This window comes from Thunnus albacares, chromosome 19, assembly GCF_914725855.1.
Source record: "Thunnus albacares chromosome 19, fThuAlb1.1, whole genome shotgun sequence".
NCBI classification, from domain to species: domain Eukaryota; kingdom Metazoa; phylum Chordata; class Actinopteri; order Scombriformes; family Scombridae; genus Thunnus; species Thunnus albacares.
This window is the reverse complement of record NC_058124.1, coordinates 21,683,620-21,701,920: the sequence shown is the minus strand read 5'-3', so window position 1 is coordinate 21,701,920 and position 18,301 is coordinate 21,683,620. Positions and strand designations below refer to the sequence as shown.

Here is an 18,301-nt window from a genome sequence, read left to right as displayed (position 1 = left end):
GATAAAGATGTGTGTTGTACCCAAAAAAGCTGAACAAGCACAACAGTTTTGTCTCTGACCTTTTTATCAGATATGGGCATGCAAACATTTATTATGTATGTGGCCATCTAATAAAAGACTCAGGGAGGATGTGAATCAAACCATAAAAGATATGCAAACGATTAGATTGTAAGATCTTCATATTAGGATTACATCCTCACAGTTACACCTTTTAAAGATTGCTACGTATTTGATCGCCGAAGTGTTGGACTCTTGGAGTAACGTCTTGAGTAAATGAGTCACTGAATAAGAAAATTACTTAATAAAATAATTTTGGGCTCTGCATGTTAAGAGTAAATAAATATATTTAGATGAATGACTAAATAGTTCTCTGCTGTCATTTGAGTTGAATTTTGTGAAATACATTCTTGGTCCTCGTAATACCAGGACTAACTTAAGACTTGTTTTAAATTCTTTTTTTTTTGTAATAATAAAATTCACATAAAAATAAAAATTCACACAGAGATAAAAGCTTTTTTTTTTTAAAGATTGTTTTAAGAAGAGATTTAACAGCAGTGATAGATTCAGCAAACCTAATATCAGCAGTTAAGTCATTTCACAGTTTGGGGGGCCCAGACTCCAAAAGCCTCATAGCTATTAATCACCAGTCGGGCTCTGGGAACAACCAGCAAGCCACTATCAGCCGATCTAAGAGGGCACCCAGGCACATAAGGGGTAAGTAGATCTTTGATATAATTAGGGACCTGGTCATGTAAAGCCTTGAAGGTCAACAGTAAAATGAACAAGAGGCCAATGCAAGGAGGCCAGAATTGGAGTGATATGATATTGTTTTCTTGAATCGGTGATAATCGTAGCAGCAGCATTTTGAACCAATTGAAGGCGATAGAGGGAAGCCTGAGTAGCACCTGTGTAGAAGGCATAACAGAAATCTAAAGGAGAAAAGATAAAGGCATTGACAACCCTGTGTAAATCCTCAAAGCATAAGAATTTAATCTAATTTTTGATATTAACTTATGTTGAAAGAAACATAATTGAACAAACTTCTTAACTTGGTCATCAAAACAAAGGCCAGAATAAAATAAACCCACATTTCTTGTAGTTGGCTTATTGTTATGTGAGAGGGCTCCAAGATTGCCGACAACCTGACTGAAAGAATTGGGTGCAGCAAACAAGATAATTTCTGTTTTGTCATTGTTAAGTTTGAGGAAGTTTTGAGAAGTCCAGAAAGGCAGGTGATAAGTTGGGTTAGGCTGCTATGATTAGTGTATTGTAAAGGGACATATAACTGGGTGTCATCAGCATAACAAAGGTACTGCACATTATACTTCTTAATGACCTGACCAAAGGGCAGCGTATAAATGAAGAACAGTAACGGACCCAAGATTGACCCTTGAGGAACACCATGAAACTGGGAAAACAGAAGATGGGGAATTCCCAACAGCATCAGAAAAGGTTCTATTAGACAGATAATAAGTTGAGAGCAGACCCCTTTAGACCAACCCAAGTTTCAAGACACTGTAAAGGGATGGAGTGGTCTACTGTATCAAAGGCCACACTCAGGTATAGCAGGACCAGAATGGCACTTTCACCTTTATCTGAAGCAGGGAGTTAGTCATTTGTCACCTTAACTAAGGCTGTTTCAGTATTGTGTAAAGCTCTAAACCAGACTGATACTTATCGGAAATGCTGTTAACATTTATTTAAGCAATCAGTTGAGAGGCTAGAGGGAATAACTTCCTCCAACACCTTACATAAGAAAGATATTTTAGAAATAGGTCAGTAATTGCTGAGGTTCAGCAGGTCAAGATTAGGTTTATTTAACATAGTTTGTACAATTGCATGTTTAAAAGAAAAAGGCTAAAACTAATGGCCAATAATTGATAAGATGTAGGGACTGACAGTGGGCAATACGTCTTTCAAAAGTTTAGAGTGAATAATATCAAGCTGGGAAGAGTATTTAATATGAGAGACAGTGGTTTCTAGGACTGAGAGGGAAATTGGCTGAAATTGGGTCATCACTGCACAGTTTGAGTTGGGGACAGATAGGACACACATGTCTGAAAAGATCTGAGTCCTAATATTCTCCACCTTTTTAACAAAATAAGTAAGAAATTCTTCCATTAATTCAGGGCTAAATTCAATATTAGAGGTGGAGGAACTGTTCACAGAATGCAGAATCAATAACCTTAAATAAATCTGGAGTTATGAGAATTACTGGAAATCAAACTGGAGAAATTGGCTGATCTTGCCTCTTTAACAGCAGTCTGATAGTTGACCATGTGACTTCTTAAGATGTCAAGGGAGACTTGTGGCCTATTAGCTTTCCATATACGTTCATCTTTTCTACATTGTCTCTTAAGGGCCAGAGTGTGTTCAATGAGTCATGGCGAGGGATTATGCTTTTTCTTTCTTATTTTAAGAGGGGGAATATGATCAAGGATAGAGAGGCAGGCAGTATTGAAAGAATTAGTCAGAACATCCGGGCACTGTTGCTGCATAAATGAGCTTGAGGTTAAGGTATTGGAAAAAGCTTCACAAGCAGAATCAGCATTGAGAACATGTAACAGGACAGTGGCACAAGGCTCACCAGTGGGAGGAGATAAAGGAACATTAAAAACAATGGCTTTATAATCTGAGACATAAAAGTCAATGAGGTTCACAGTCATGGGGAGAAAACCACTGGTGAGGACCAGATCTAAAGTATGGCCTTTAGAATGTGTGGCACCTTTAACAATTTGGTTTAAATTAATTAAATTCATTTTTGTCAATGTTTTATTGACATAAAGCAGAGAGACTGTACAGGCAGTGTGCTCATTGTAATTCTTAAATACTGGATGTTATTGGCATTTAAGTTAGGAATTAATACAAATATTGCCAAAACCTTAAAGTGAGCACTGATATATCCATTTGTCTTTCGTTTTTTCTAGTTTAAAGTAAGACTGAGCACAGAAAACCAATAGAATTCACCGATCCTTCTGGTGTTGGCTTTGTGTGTTGCTCATGGGCACTCCAGCAGAGTGTGACACCATCAAATGACATAACACAAAATAACCCTCTGTAGGACAAAGAGCATCTCCTGAGTGAGATAATCCTGCACAAATGTACACTGACTCATGATGAGTCATAAAATTGTGTCTCTGTGTTTGTGTTTTATTGTTAGTGGAATTTTATGAATGCAATCCTTAAACTAAATTGTTGAGAAATGAACCACTCCTCTGTGATAACTTGACATAACCTTTGTATTGTGATTAAGACACTGAAAACACTGAACTGATTGATTGTCAAGTTTTTATTAAATAAAATATACATTGGTTACAGATACAGTAAATATTTGGTGATTAGAGGCTGGATAGACATAGGATAGTCTGCTTACTGGGTCTTCTGAGTGAAAGACTCCCAGAGAGCAGTCAGCTGAGCCTTTAGGTCCTGAGTGCTGGCGTCCAGCTTAGCCTTCAGCTCCTCTCCGTAGGGAGTCAGGCTCTGCTGGAGCTCCTGGGTTTTCTGGGTCAGCTGGGTCTGGAAGCTCTGGGCCAGGGGCATCATGCTCTTCTGAAACTCATCCACACTCTGCTCCAACTTCTGCTTCATCTCCTCAGTGTAGGGGACCATCTGGGCCTGCAGCTCGGTCACTTTCTTATCCAGCTCTCCCCTCAGCTCCTGGCTCTTCTGCAGCAGGACGGCCTTCAGGGCCTCTGGGTCCATGGACTCTGCGTAGGGGGCGGCTTCCTTCTTCAGGTCCTCCACCTGCCTCTGGAGGTCAGCCACCAGCTGCTCGGCAAAGGGCTGCAGGGTAGTGCTCACGGCGGTCAGATCCTTCTCCAGACGGGCCTTCAGCTGCTCGGCCTCCTGGGAGAACTGAGTCATGAAGTCCTGAGTCAGAGGAGCCACCTGAGTACGCAGAGTGACGATGTACTGGTTCACTGTATCAGCGCTCTGAGAGATCTTGGTGCTGTCAGACAGAAACAATAAGCACTTATTAAACAGAAACATTTATTTATACATATATACACATATAGATTAATTTATATAAGACTTCAGTAAGTGTTTCTTAATCACATTGACTCTTACTTGACTTCCTGTCCCAGCTCAGACTGTCTGATCTTCTCCAGAGAGTCCTCAGCAGTGTGTGTCGCCTTGGCAACGTAGTCCCAGAAGGCATCTTTCACCATGTCCAGACTGGTCTTGGGCGGCTCCTGCCACAGGATGTTGGCATTGCAAACTGTGGATAAAACAGAAGATTCAGTACAGAGGTTAGAGTAGAAAACAAATAGAAACCAAACATTTATTCAGCAGTGGTGCTTTAACATGGATCCAAACTCTCAAAGACAAAAATTCACTCACCAGAGAAAAGTGCGAGAACCACAAGGACCTTCATGATTGAATCTGTTGGATGAAGAAATACAAGTACAATTTAAAAAACAGTCTACTCTTACCATGATTGGAAAATTGGAAAATTGGATTACTCTTGGATTTGAAAATTGAAAAATGTTTTATAATAAGAAGATGTTTTACCTTGCAGAGGCAGCTCGTCTCTTCTTGACTCTGAGTCTGATGGTTTGTGTTGTGCAGATGCCCGTTCAGACGTTTTATAATCATATTGAAGAGCAAAGTCCTCCTCTGGTTGCCCTGCTGGATAGATTTCTGTCACTGCTGTCACTCCACGTCGTATATTGTGTCATTGCTTCTTTGTCCTGTGAAATTTTGTTTTTGCATCAGAATGAGTGGAGCAAAGGTTTATACTTTGCTATAAACAGCATCACATTAAGCAGTTACACAGAAAGCTACTGGGCAAAAGGGTTTTGAAATCCTTCAAAATGGCTATACAATCATTTTAATAGAACAACTGGAGTACAAGAAAAGTACTGCATTTGAAATTTTATTTTAATGAAAAAATACTGAACAATTAGCAGTGACCTTTTTGCCCTTAGTGGCAAAAAAAAAGGAACCGACCTTTTCGACCAGGAACCTAATTTAACTCTTTAAACCGTCACTTTGGTAGCAAGTCCCCCAAACTGAACAACAAAATATTATATTGTATTATTCCTTGTTACCTTTAAAATCTACACATATGAGTGTAGAAGGCATTACTGAAATCTAAATGAGCCCTGTGTAAATCCTCAAAGGATATGAATAATCTAACTTTTGAAATTAACTTAAGTTGAAAGAAAGATGATTGAACAACCTTCTTAACTTGGTGATCAAAACAAAGACCAGAATCAAATAAAACACACACATTTCTTACAGTTGGCTTAATGTTATGTGAGAGGGCTCCAAGATTGCAGCCTATCTAACTGAAAGAATTGGGTGTGGCAAACAAGATCATTTCTGTTTTGTCATTGTTAAGTTTGAGGAAGTTTTGAGAAGTCCAGAAAGGCAGGCGATAAGTTGGGTTAGGCTGCTATGATTAGTGTATTGTAAAGGGACATATAACTGGGTGTCGTCAGCATAACAATGGTACTGCACATTATACTTCTTAATGACCTGACCAAAGGGCAGCATATAAATGAAGAACAGTAACGGACCCAAGATTGACCCTTGAGGGACACCATGAGTAAACTGGGAAACAGATGACAGGGAATTCCCAACAACAACAGAAAAGGTTCTATTAGACAGATAATAAGTTGAGAGCAGACCCTTTTAGACCAACCCAAGTTTTAAGATGCTGTAGAAGGATGGAGTGGTCTACTGTATCAAAGGCCAGACTCAGGCCTAGCAGAACCAGAATGGAGTTTTCACCTTCATCTGCAGCAGGGAGTAAGTCATTTGTCACCTTAACTAAGTCTCAGTACTGTTTAGAGCTCTAAACCAGACTGATACTTATCGGAAATGCTGTTAACATTTATATAAGCAATCAGTTGAGAGGCTAGAGGGAATAACTTTCTCCAACACCATACATAAAAAAGATATTTAGAAATAGGTCAGTAATTGCTAAGGTTCAGCGGGTCATGATTAGGTTTCTTTCACATAGTTTGCACAATTACATGTTTAAAAGAAAAAGGAAAATACTAATGGCCAAGGAGCAATTAATAATTGTTAATTGCAGGGAATGACAGTGGGCAATACGTCTTTTAAAAGTTTAGGGTGAATAATATCAAGCTGGGAAGAGTATTTAATATGAGAGACAGTGGTCTCTAGGACTGAGAGGGAAATTGGGTCATCACTGCACAGTTTGAGGTGGGGACAGATAGGACACACTTGTCTGAAAAGATCTGAGTCCTAATATTCTCCACCTTTTTAACAAAATAACTCAGTAATTCCTCCATTAATTCAGGTCTAAGTTCAGTATTAGAGGTGGAAGAACTGTTCACAGAACGCAGAATCAATAACCTTAAATAAATCTCAAGTTACAGGAATTACTGGAAATCAAACTGGAGAAATTGGCTGATCTTGCCTCTTTAACAGCAGTCTGATAGTTGACCATGTGACTTCTTAAGCTGTCAAGGGAGACTTGTGGCCTATTAGCTTTCCATATATGTTCATCTTTTCTTCATTGTCTCTTAAGGGCCCGAGTGTGCTCAATGAGTAATGGAGAAGGATTATACTTTTTCTTTCTGATTTTAAGAGGGGGAATATGATCAAGGATAGAGAGGCAGGCAGTATTGAAAGAATAAGTCAGAACATCCGGACACTGTTGCTGCATAATGAGCTTGAGGTTAAGGTATTGGAGAAAGCTTCACAAGCAGAATCAGCATTGAGAACATGTAACAGGACGGTGGCACAAGGCTCACCAGTGGGAGGAGATAAAGGAACATTAAAAACAATGGCTTTATAATCTGAGACATAAAAGTCAATGAGGTTCACAGTCATGGGGAGAAAACCACTGGTGAGGACCAGATCATAAGTATGGCTTTTAGAATGTGTGGCACCTTTAACAATTTGGTTTAAATTAATTAAATTAATTTCTGTCAATGTTTTATTGACATAAAGCAGAGAGACTGGTTTTTATGTATGGGCAGTGTGCTCATTGTAATTCTTAATGTAATTGATGTAGTTAATGTATTTGTTTTTGTATCTATATTTATTGACGCAGCAAAATTATTTGTATTTGTATTCGAATAAAAGAGGAGAGAAGCTTTAAAATCCTGTTTTTGTTTTTATTATGCTCTTAATTTTAGAAAATTAAGGTGTTACAATAATTGTTCATGAATAAACTACCTTATGAAGGAGGTCCCCACACTGGGTCTCGAACTGGAGTCTCCCACATATAGACGACTGCATTGGCTACTGAGCTAAAACTTTACTCATCACATTATTGCAGGCAGACCTCTACCTATTTATTGTTAGTGGAGCTTTATGAGTGCAGTCCTTGAACTAAATTGTTGAGAAAGTGAGAAAGGAACCACTCCTCTGTGAAAACCTGACCCAACTCTTGCATTGTGATTAAGACACTGAAAACACTGAACTGATTGTCAAGTTTTTATTAAATAAAATATACATTGGTTACAGATACAATAAATATTTGGTGATTAGAGGCTGGATAGACATAGGATAGTCTGCTTACTGGGTCTTCTGAGTGAAAGACTCCCAGAGAGCAGTCAGCTGAGCCTGCAGGTCCTGAGCGCTGGCGTCCAGCTTAGCCTTCAGCTCCTCTCCGTAGGGAGTCAGGCTCTGCTGGAGCTCCTGGGTTTTCTGGGTCAGCTGGGTCTGGAAGCTCTGGGCCAGGGGCATCATGCTCTTCTGAAACTCATCCACACTCTGCTCCAACTTCTGCTTCATCTCCTCAGTGTAGGGGACCATCTGGGCCTGCAGCTCGGTCACTTTCTTATCCAGCTCTCCCCTCAGCTCCTGGCTCTTCTGCAGCAGGACGGCCTTCAGGGCCTCTGGGTCCATGGACTCTGCGTAGGGGGCGGCTTCCTTCTTCAGGTCCTCCACCTGCCTCTGGAGGTCAGCCACCAGCTGCTCGGCAAAGGGCTGCAGGGTAGTGCTCACGGCGGTCAGATCCTTCTCCAGACGGGCCTTCAGCTGCTCGGCCTCCTGGGAGAACTGAGTCATGAAGTCCTGAGTCAGAGGAGCCACCTGAGTACGCAGAGTGACGATGTACTGGTTCACTGTATCAGCACTCTGAGAGATCTTGGTGCTGTCAGAAAGAAACAATAAGCACTTATTAAACAGAAACATTTGTTTATACATATATACACATATAGATTTATTTATATACAACTTTAATCACTGATTCTTTATCACATTGACTCTTACTTGACTTCCTGTCCCAGCTCAGACTGTCTGATCCTCTCCAGAGAGTCCTCAGCGGTGTGTGTTGCCTTGGCAACGTAGTCCCAGAAAGCATCTTTCACCATGTCCAGACTGGTCTTGGGTGGCTCCTGCCACAGGATGTCGGCATTGCAAACTGTGGATAAAACAGTAGGTTCAGCACAGAGGTTAGAGTAGAAAACAAATAGAAACCAAACATTTATTCAGCAGTTGTGCTTTAACATGGATCCAAACTCTCCAAGACAAAAATTCACTCACCAGAGAAAAGTGCGAGAACCACAAGGACCTTCATGATTGAATCTGTTGGATGAAGAAATACAAGTACAATTTAAAAAACAGTCTACTCTTACTATGAATTTAGTCTTGGATTTGAAAATTGAAAAATGTTTTATAATAAGAAGATGTTTTACCTTGCAGAGGCAGCTTGTCTCTTCTTGACTCTGAGTCTGATGGCTTGTGTTGTGCAGACGCCCGTTCAGACGTTTTATAGTCATATTGAAGAGCAAAGTCCTCCTCTGGTTGCCCTGCTGGACAGATTTCTGTCACTGCTGTCACTCCACGTCGTATATTGTGTCATTGCTTCTTTGTCCTGTGACATTTTGTTTTTGCATCAGAATGAGTGGAGCAAAGGTTTATACTTTGCTTTAAACAGCATCACATTAAGCAGTTACAAAGAAAGCTACTGGGCAAAAGGGTTTTGAAATCCTTCAAAATGGCTATACAATCATTTTAATAAAAAAAAAACTGGAGTACAGGAAAAGTACTGCATTTTACATTTTATTTTAATGAAAAAACTGAACAATTAGCAATGACCTTTTTGCCCTTAGTGGCAAAAAAAGGAACCGACCTTTTCAACCAGGAACCTAATTTAACTCTTTAAACCGTCACTTTCTATATCATACCAGAGGTAGCAAGTCCCCCAAACTGAACAACAAAATATTATATTGTATTATTCCTTGCTACCTTTAAAATCTACACATATGAGTGTTTTCTGCCACTGCTATGTGCATTTGGTGAGTTTTAGTCACAAAAACTTTAAGAATACCTGCAAAAAATATCTGCAAGTGTCATTATAAATCTTTCAATAGTACCTGTCTAATCCCCTTCAAACTACTCTCCTTTAGATGCGATAGACTTGTCCCACTGCTTCTCCTAATCCTGAAAACATTTCCTGTTGTCATCTTTTGTCACCATGTCAAGAGCCTCCTGCGTGTCTTCCTGAATTTCTTCCACAGTGGTGAGTCTTCACCCTTTCAGTCCCAATTTTTGTTTCACCAAGCTGTAGGCATACGCTACCTAGCAGCAAATCCAATAACTACACCCTACTCCCATGCTGTCGATGGCTTCCGAAAAAATTTGGGTCCCATCTAGGAAATATGAAGAGATTTAAAAGCAGTGATAGATTTTATAAACCTAATCTCGGCATCTAAGTCATTCCAGAGTTTGGGAGCCCGGACTGCAAAAGCCTGATAGCCCTGAGTCACTAGCTGGGCTCTGGGAACCACCAGGAAACCACTATCAGCCAAGCAGGAACATAAGGGGTCAGTAGATCTTTGATACAATTAGGGGTCTGGTCATGTAAAGCCTTGAAGGTCAACAGTAAAATTTAAAAATCAATGTGAAAATGAACAAGAAGCCAATGTAGGGAGGCCAGAATTGAAGTTATATGATCTTGTTTTCTTGAACCAGTGATAATTCTAGCAGCGGTACTTTGAATCAGTTGAAGGCAATAGAGGATGGCCTGAGTAATACCTGTGTAGACGGCATTACCGAAATCTCAATGAGAAAATATATAGGCATGGACAACCCTGTGTAAATCCTCAAAGGATATGAAGGATCTAACTTTTGAAATTAACTTAAGTTGAGACATGATTGAACAACCTTCTTAACTTGGTGACAAAGGCCCAAATCAAATAAAAGACACAAATTTCTTGCAGTTGGCTAAATGTTATGTGAGAGGGCTCCTAGATTGCCGACAACCTGACTCAAAGAATTGGGTGTGGCAAACAAGATCATTTCTGTTTTGTCATTGTTAAGTTTGAGAACATTTTGGGAAGTCCAGCAAGTGATATTAGAAGCAGGCGGTAAGTTGGGTTAGGCTGCTATGATTAGTGGATTGTAAAGTGACATATAACAGGGTGTCGTAAGCATAATAAAGGTACTGCACATTATGCTTATTAATGACCTGACCAAAGGGCAGCATATAAATGAAGAACAGTAACGGACCCAAGATTGACCCTTGAGTAACACCATGAGTAAACTGGGAAACAGAAGATGGGGAATTCCCAACAGCATCAGAAAAGGTTCTATTAGACAGATAATAAGTTGAGAGCAGACCCTTTTAGACCAACCCAAGTTTTAAGATGCTGTAGAAGGATGGAGTGGTCTACTGTATCAGAGGCCACACTCAGGTCTAGAGGCTAGAGGGAATAACTTTCTCTGACACCTTATATAAGAAAGATATTTTAGAAATAGGTCAGTAATTGCTGAGGTTCAGCATGTCAAGATTAGGTTTATTTAACATAGTTTGCACAATTGCATGTTTAAAAGAAAAAGGAAAATACTAATGGCCAAGGAGCAATTAATAATTGTTAAATGCAGGGAATGACAGTGGGCAATACGTCTTTTAAAATTTAGAGTGAATAATATCAAGCTGGGAAGAGTATTTAATATGAGAGACAGTAGTTTCTATGACTGAAAGGGAAATTGGCTGACATTGGGTCAGCACTGCACAGTTTGAGGTGGGGACAGATAAGACACACGTGTCTGAAAAGATCTGAGTCCTAATATTCTCCTCCTTTTTAACAAAATAAGTCAGAAATTCCTCTGTTAATTCAGGGCTAAGTTCAGTATTAGAGGTGCAGGAACCACAGGCAGAATCAGCATTAAGAGCTGGTTTCCAACAGACACCATCACATGACATAACACACAATAACCCTCTATAGGTCAAAGAGTGTCTCCTGTAGGCATGTGCAGAGGGCCTGGTATTTTTATTTGTATCTATATTTGTTGAGGCAGCAAAATTATTTGTATTTGTATTTGAATAAAAGAGGAGAGAGGCTTTAAAATCCTGTTTTTGTTTTGATTACACTTTTAATTTTAGAAAAATAAAGTATTACAATAAGTGTTCATGAATAAACTATCTTACAAAGGAGGTCCCCACACTGGGTCTCGTACTGGAGTCTCCCAGATCATAGACGACTGCACTGACTACTAAGCTAAAACTTTACTCATCGCCTTATTGCAGGCACCCATAACACACAGACAGCACACTGTGTAATGTGTTGGGAGGAACTTCAAAGGCAACTATTGCTTTGCACTTTTCATTTATTGCCTATTTCTTACAACCTAACTTTGTGGAAAGGAGAAAGGAAACAGGTTATGGAGAGTCCCTTGGGAGAACTTTGTGTGTGTAGTAGCTCAGCTTTATCTCTGGGGAACACCCCCAACTCCGGGAGTGATGTCCAAATTAGGAAACGTATGTCATGTAGCAGGTGGATATGACTCCGCTCGTTGAGACCTGCTTTTAAAATATTTGTATGAAACAAATATTCATAAAAAACCCACCATTTGTGCTTTGCCGAAAAATGTATTTTTATTCGGACACACCCCTAGTCTCCTGAGTGAGATGATCCTGCACAAATGTACACTGACTCTTGATGAGTCATAAAATTGTGTCTCTGTGTTTGTATTTTATTGTAAGTGGAGCTTTATGAGTGCAATCCTTGAACTAAATTGTTGAGAAAGGAACCACTCCTCTGTGAAAACCTGACCCAACTTTTGCATTGTGATTAAGACACTGAAAACACTGAACTGATTGATTGTCAAGTTTTTATTAAATAAAATATACATTGGTTACAGATACAATAAATATTTGGTGATTAGAGGCTGGATAGACATAGGATAGTCTGCTTACTGGGTCTTCTGAGTGAAAGACTCCCAGAGAGCAGTCAGCTGAGCCTGCAGGTCCTGAGCGCTGGCGTCCAGCTTAGCCTTCAGCTCCTCTCCGTAGGGAGTCAGGCTCTGCTGGAGCTCCTGGGTTTTCTGGGTCAGCTGGGTCTGGAAGCTCTGGGCCAGGGGCATCATGCTCTTCTGAAACTCATCCACACTCTGCTCCAACTTCTGCTTCATCTCCTCAGTGTAGGGGACCATCTGGGCCTGCAGCTCGGTCACTTTCTTATCCAGCTCTCCCCTCAGCTCCTGGCTCTTCTGCAGCAGGACGGCCTTCAGGGCCTCTGGGTCCATGGACTCTGCGTAGGGGGCGGCTTCCTTCTTCAGGTCCTCCACCTGCCTCTGGAGGTCAGCCACCAGCTGCTCAGCAAAGGGCTGCAGGGTAGTGCTCACGGCGGTCAGATCCTTCTCCAGACGGGCCTTCAGCTGCTCGGCCTCCTGGGAGAACTGAGTCATGAAGTCCTGAGTCAGAGGAGCCACCTGAGTACGCAGAGTGACGATGTACTGGTTCACTGTATCAGCGCTCTGAGAGATCTTGGTGCTGTCAGAAAGAAACAATAAGCACTTATTAAACAGAAACATTTATTTATACATATATACACATATAGATTTATTTATATACAACTTTAATCACTGATTCTTTATCACATTGACTCTTACTTGACTTCCTGTCCCAGCTCGGATTGTCTGATCCTCTCCAGAGAGTCCTCAGCGGTGTGTGTTGCCTTGGCAACGTAGTCCCAGAAAGCATCTTTCACCATGTCCAGACTGGTCTTGGACGGCTCCTGCCACAGGATGTCGGCATTGCAAACTGTGGATAAAACAGTAGGTTCAGCACAGAGGTTAGAGTAGAAAACAAATAGAAACCAAACATTTATTCAGCAGTTGTGCTTTAACATGGATCCAAACTCTCAAAGACAAAAATTCACTCACCAGAGAAAAGTGCGAGAACCACAAGGACCTTCATGATTGAATCTGTTGGATGAAGAAATACAAGTACAATTTAAAAAACAGTCTACTCTTACCATGAATTTACTCTTGGATTTGAAAATTGAAAAATGTTTTATAATAAGAAGATGTTTTACCTTGCAGAGGCAGCTCGTCTCTTCTTGACTCTGAGTCTGATGGCTTGTGTTGTGCAGACACCCGTTCAGACGTTTTATAGTCATATTGAAGAGCAAAGTCCTCCTCTGGTTGCCCTGCTGGACAGATTTCTGTCACTGCTGTCACTCCACGTCGTATATTGTGTCATTGCTTCTTCCTTCTGTCATGTTTTGTTTTTGCATCAGAATAAGTTGAGCAAAGTTTTATACTTTACTGTAAACAGCATCACATTAAGTTACACAGAAAGCTACTGAGCAAAAGGGTTTTGAAATCCTTTAAAGTAGCTATGCAATCATTTTAATCGAACAACTTCAGTACAAGAAAAGTACTGCATTTTAAATTTTATTTTAAAGAAAAAATACTGAGTAATTAGCAGAGACCTTTTTGGCCTTAGAGGATTGACGGCTTTCAAAAAAATTCGGGTCCTGCCTAAGAAATAAGAATCAATCAGTGGTAAAGTCACACTCTTATCCATTCACTCTTACCTCTTCATGATGAAAGATTTCAAGGTGTTTAGAAATGTTAATTGTTTCTGACAGCTGTAAGAAGTCCATCTCAGGGGAAACATTAACATACATTTACGCATTTTTAAAAGTATATTTTGGTATATATATTTTTATGCCTTTATTAGATAGTGACTATAGAGAGATGCAAAGGTCCTTGGCTGGACATGAAACAGGGACGTTGTGGTTTGTGGTCGGTGCGTTAAGGCATGGTGCCTCTTGTTCGCTAATGCCCCCTTGTAGAGAATCTGTGCATGTCATTGGTAGAAGCTACAAGATTACAGCTTCATAACTGTAATATTATAATAAATTGAAATAAATATGTCAAGATTTTCTTAAATGATCACAACAGATTTGGAGGGTATTTAAAGTTGTGGTATGCAGACACATTCAGGGGCAAGGATGAAAAATCTGTCTTTTGTTGTATCTTTTTGGTAAAACTGGTGTCAGTTAGTGTATTTCTTTCTTTATCCAAAAGTCTATTACAGATAACATGTCAGAAAAAACTTTTTCTGACCTTCTACTTTAACCAGAGTGGCACATCAATATATTACCTACCTCCAATTAAGTCTCTTTATAATTTGTTTCAAGGTCTGTGTATGCGTCATTTGAAAACAGCGGGAAGTTTATCAGTTTATCAGGGGTTTCTCCCGAGATGAAGACTTTAGCTCCTCTATCTTATCAGTTTGTCCGGAGGGAACTGCTGTATAAGGAAGTATGACATTCTTCTGAAAAGATAATCTGCAGGTCAAATGGCACAACTGGATCAAAGTCCTGCACACATTCACATGTCATGTTAACATCTAATGAGGAAAATACTTTGTCTGCATAAAGTTAAGAATATTTAAGTGTGTCAGTATGCATGTTTACTATGTGCATCTTAACGTAACTCACAGTAATCAACAGAAACAATGCAGTATAATATATGTAACAACAGAGTGAAATAGTAACAGCCTCATTATCTAATCTTTCTTACTGTGAGTGTTGAGGTTTCTGTGTCACAACTCATCACTGTTTACACAGCAGTAACCCATTCCTCTACTAACCTCTTGTCAGTGGTCATCACTTTTTAAAATTACATCCAAATCATGTGTATTCTTTCTTAGGAACCGTGTGTCTCAGAAAACTCACGCTTTGTGTACAAATTTTGCAGGTATTTAACAGTAAATTTTTAGGACATTTTACAGAGAGGGTGGTCCAATTTGGTACAAATGAACAATTCTACAATAATACTTACTTTTTAATGTGTAATTTTGTGTGTCAAATGATACATTAGTATATTAGGTTGTTTCTTAAAAACACTATAATACTATATAAGTGAGTGTCTATCAACAATTTCGGTAACTCTTTATTTTAGGGATCCTATACATTACTACTAATTTCCAGGATTTTTTTTTCAATAATTTCTTAAAAGTAGCTTCTGTATCACTGTTAAATCTTAGGACATTTCTATGAGAGTTTAATGTAATTTGGTTGTATACAGGAAATGTGCTCATTATAGAGTTTTTAAGAAAGTATCTAATATGCTAATATGTAGTTTGACACACAAAACACACACTGAAAACTAAGTATTTCCTCTCAGTTAAAGAAGTCTAATTTATGAAGAATTTTTGCAAATTAGCAACTAAATATGAAACCAAATATAATAAGTCAGTACTTACCAACTAAACCATTTTTTTTTCTAATTCAAACCAAATTGCACCAACCTCTCTGTAAAATGTCCTAAAAATTCATTGTTAAATATCCGCAAATTACTCAGAAAATTTCCAGGAAATTAGAACAAAATTAAAGGACATGGTAGTTTTTCTTTTTACTGAAGGGAGGGTAGTGTTACTTTTTGGGGGGCGACAGGTGAGGGGTCCAAAACAGGAAATAGGATTATAGTCTTATAGGATTATAGTCTTACATTAAGTTACAAGCAGCAAAAGAACAGGAGTAACAAAAAAAACTGCAAGAGCACTTAAGTATAAAAAACAGAACACAAGCAAAAACTGCAAATAAAATATTTAAAACAAAACAGAAAACATTAAACAGAAAACTGTGGAATAAGATATGTGGCTCAATATACTACAATATGCTGTAATACAGTATATCAAGGGATACACTAAGTACACTTTGTTGACAATACTTCTGTACTTTTACATGTAAAATAATATTTTACATAGAGATGTTACTGTGATTTGAGTATTTCTTTCATCACTGCCACTCATATAAATTGCATATATGTGCAGACAAATACAGCTTGAAATTTCAGTGTCCGTAACAAAACAAAACAAAACATCCCTCTATTTAGCATTTACAAGCAGCATACAGGCATTTAAATTAAATAGTTTATAACACACTATAATGTTGTTGTGAGCATATATAAGGACATTTCTACTTTTTATTAATGTACAGTATTTGTCAGCAAATCTCTTATAAAGACATATTTTATATTATTACGACTGTGTTTTGCTATATTGTTGTTCATTGTTTGTTTATATACCAGCCTCCAGTTACATTTGTAGACAAATACATTAATACACACTTATATCTGCTATATTATAGAGTTTTGTAAACAATTTATTAACTGTTTATAAATATTAAATGGAGGGATTTAAAGTAAAGTGCTGAAATTTGGTATCTTTTCTAATAATGGACCTAGAAAATGTCTATTTCAGATGTCTTAAGAACAATTACAACATAAAACAATTACAAAATGAGAAGAAAACATTCTCACAAGTAGTAAATGATCTCTAAACCTGCTCTGGACACTGTCTGAAACGTGTAAAATGACATTTACATGCGGTTTCATCAGGCAGTGATGACGTCAGAAGCCGTCTCTGACACACTGCTGTTGTGATGTGGAAGCAGCAGTGACAGCACGGCACTCAACGCTGGACTTTACCCCCCTGTTTCCTCCATACAACTCAGCTGCCTATATATACTTAGACATGAACAGTGCAGGACACACACACAGTATTCAACAGCTCACTGACTGAACAGCAAGCTCTTGCACAAAGGTAAGACACCAAGAGAATTGTTTTCAGTTCAGGAGGAGAAAAAAAAAAACATAAAAAGCTAAATTTTCATCTTTTTTTCTCATCTGCAGTGTCAGTCATGAAGTTCCTCGTGGTTCTCGTCTTCGCTGTTTTCACTGGTAAGAAAGTTTTGGTAATTTGGCACAAAAATATGCACAGAATAAATATTTTTTTTGTACATCAACCAACACTTTCCTCTCATCAGGTTGCAATGCCAACATCATGTGGCAAAACCAGCCCAAACGCCAGGTCGACATGGTGAAAGATGCCTTTTGGGATTACGTTGCCAAGGCAACCATGACTGCTGAGGACTCCCTGAAGCAGATCAGACAGTCGGAGCTTGGAAGAGATGTCAAGTAAGAGCCTGAAAAATATTAAAAAGCACTTAAATGTTTCTGTTAAATAAGTGTTAGATTGGAAAATTTTAGCTTGAAGAAGAAAAAGTTTTCATGACTTAAATCCGTCTTTCTGTTTGTGTCTCTGCAGCAACCTCATTTCTGAGAGCACCGTCGCCGTCAACAAGTTCACCGAAACTCTGCGTACTCAGGTGGTTCCTCTGACCCAGGACCTCATGTCTAAGTTCTCCCAGGAGGCCGAGCAGCTGAAGGCTCGTCTGGAGAAGGATCTGACCGCCGTGAGCACTAACCTGCAGCCGTACGCCGAGGAGCTGGCGGCTGACCTCCAGAGGCAGGTGGAGGAGCTGAAGAAGGAAGCCGCCCCCTACGCAGAGTCCATGGACCCAGAGGCCCTGAAGGCCGTCCTGCTGCAGAAGAGCCAGGAGCTGAAGGGGCAGCTGGACAAGAACGTGAATGAGCTGCAGGCCCAGATGGTCCCCTACACCGAGGAGATGAAGGAGAAGATGGAACAGAGCCTGGATGAGTTTCAGAAGAGCATGATCCCCCTGGCCCAGAGCTTCCAGACCCAGCTGACCCAGAAAACCCAGGAGCTCCAGCAGAGCCTGACTCCCTACGGAGAGGAGCTGAAGGCTAAGCTGGAAGCTGACACCCAGAACCTGAAGAAGCAGCTGGCTGCTCTCTGGAAGTCCTTCACTAAGCTGACCCAGTAAACGGACTAATACTTTTACCAAGTTGTGAATTAAGCTCAACTGCCTGATCATCAGGTGTTAATGGGACTCATGAAAAGTGCAATACCTCATTTTCTATGTTTTTATGCTCACAGACGCTCTCAGAGGCAAACTTCTGAACTATGTCAGTATTCTATCTATTGTGTGACTGTTTACAACTGTAAGATTTTATCTGTAAAGAAACAATAAATATGTTGAATGTATTTTGTCGCGTCATGGAACTTTCTTTGCATTTGAAATGGAAAATGCACAGCAGTGATTGCAAAAAACAACCCTGTTGGTTAGAAAAATGCATTTTGCTGCTATAAATTCTTGTATAACACTATGCTTTTCAATATTTCAAGCACATTTAAATACAGTCACTGGAACAAAAGACAAATATTCTCAAGATTAATGACAAATTAACACTGATTCTGCAATTAAATCGT

The 18,301-nt window shown here is 39.4% G+C and overlaps 4 protein-coding genes across 4 annotated transcripts; 1 reads left to right on the top strand and 3 right to left on the bottom strand.

Moving 5' to 3' along the window:
• Window positions 1-3,274: 3,274 nt before the first annotated feature.
• On the bottom strand, window positions 3,275-4,572 carry LOC122969993 (apolipoprotein A-IV-like). The gene is made up of 4 exons (XM_044336062.1): window positions 4,513-4,572; window positions 4,342-4,383; window positions 4,069-4,219; window positions 3,275-3,949 (listed from the first exon to the last, which is right to left on the bottom strand). The coding sequence occupies exons 2-4, from the start codon at window positions 4,373-4,375 to the stop codon at window positions 3,370-3,372; spliced, it is 765 nt and encodes a 254-aa protein (XP_044191997.1). The 5' UTR covers window positions 4,376-4,383; window positions 4,513-4,572; the 3' UTR covers window positions 3,275-3,369.
• Window positions 4,573-7,402: 2,830 nt separating this feature from the next.
• On the bottom strand, window positions 7,403-8,677 carry LOC122970161 (apolipoprotein A-IV-like). Its single transcript, XM_044336225.1, has 4 exons — window positions 8,622-8,677; window positions 8,470-8,511; window positions 8,197-8,347; window positions 7,403-8,077 (listed from the first exon to the last, which is right to left on the bottom strand). The coding sequence occupies exons 2-4, from the start codon at window positions 8,501-8,503 to the stop codon at window positions 7,498-7,500; spliced, it is 765 nt and encodes a 254-aa protein (XP_044192160.1). The 5' UTR covers window positions 8,504-8,511; window positions 8,622-8,677; the 3' UTR covers window positions 7,403-7,497.
• Window positions 8,678-12,028: 3,351 nt separating this feature from the next.
• On the bottom strand, window positions 12,029-13,312 carry LOC122969946 (apolipoprotein A-IV-like). Its single transcript, XM_044335993.1, has 4 exons — window positions 13,248-13,312; window positions 13,096-13,137; window positions 12,823-12,973; window positions 12,029-12,703 (listed from the first exon to the last, which is right to left on the bottom strand). Exons 2-4 carry the CDS (start codon window positions 13,127-13,129, stop codon window positions 12,124-12,126), a joined length of 765 nt encoding a protein of 254 aa, XP_044191928.1. The 5' UTR covers window positions 13,130-13,137; window positions 13,248-13,312; the 3' UTR covers window positions 12,029-12,123.
• Window positions 13,313-15,839: 2,527 nt separating this feature from the next.
• On the top strand, window positions 15,840-18,076 carry LOC122969823 (apolipoprotein A-IV-like). The gene is made up of 4 exons (XM_044335822.1): window positions 15,840-16,771; window positions 16,861-16,908; window positions 16,995-17,145; window positions 17,276-18,076. Exons 2-4 carry the CDS (start codon window positions 16,869-16,871, stop codon window positions 17,853-17,855), a joined length of 771 nt encoding a protein of 256 aa, XP_044191757.1. The 5' UTR covers window positions 15,840-16,771; window positions 16,861-16,868; the 3' UTR covers window positions 17,856-18,076.
• The last annotated feature ends 225 nt before the right edge of the window (window positions 18,077-18,301 follow it).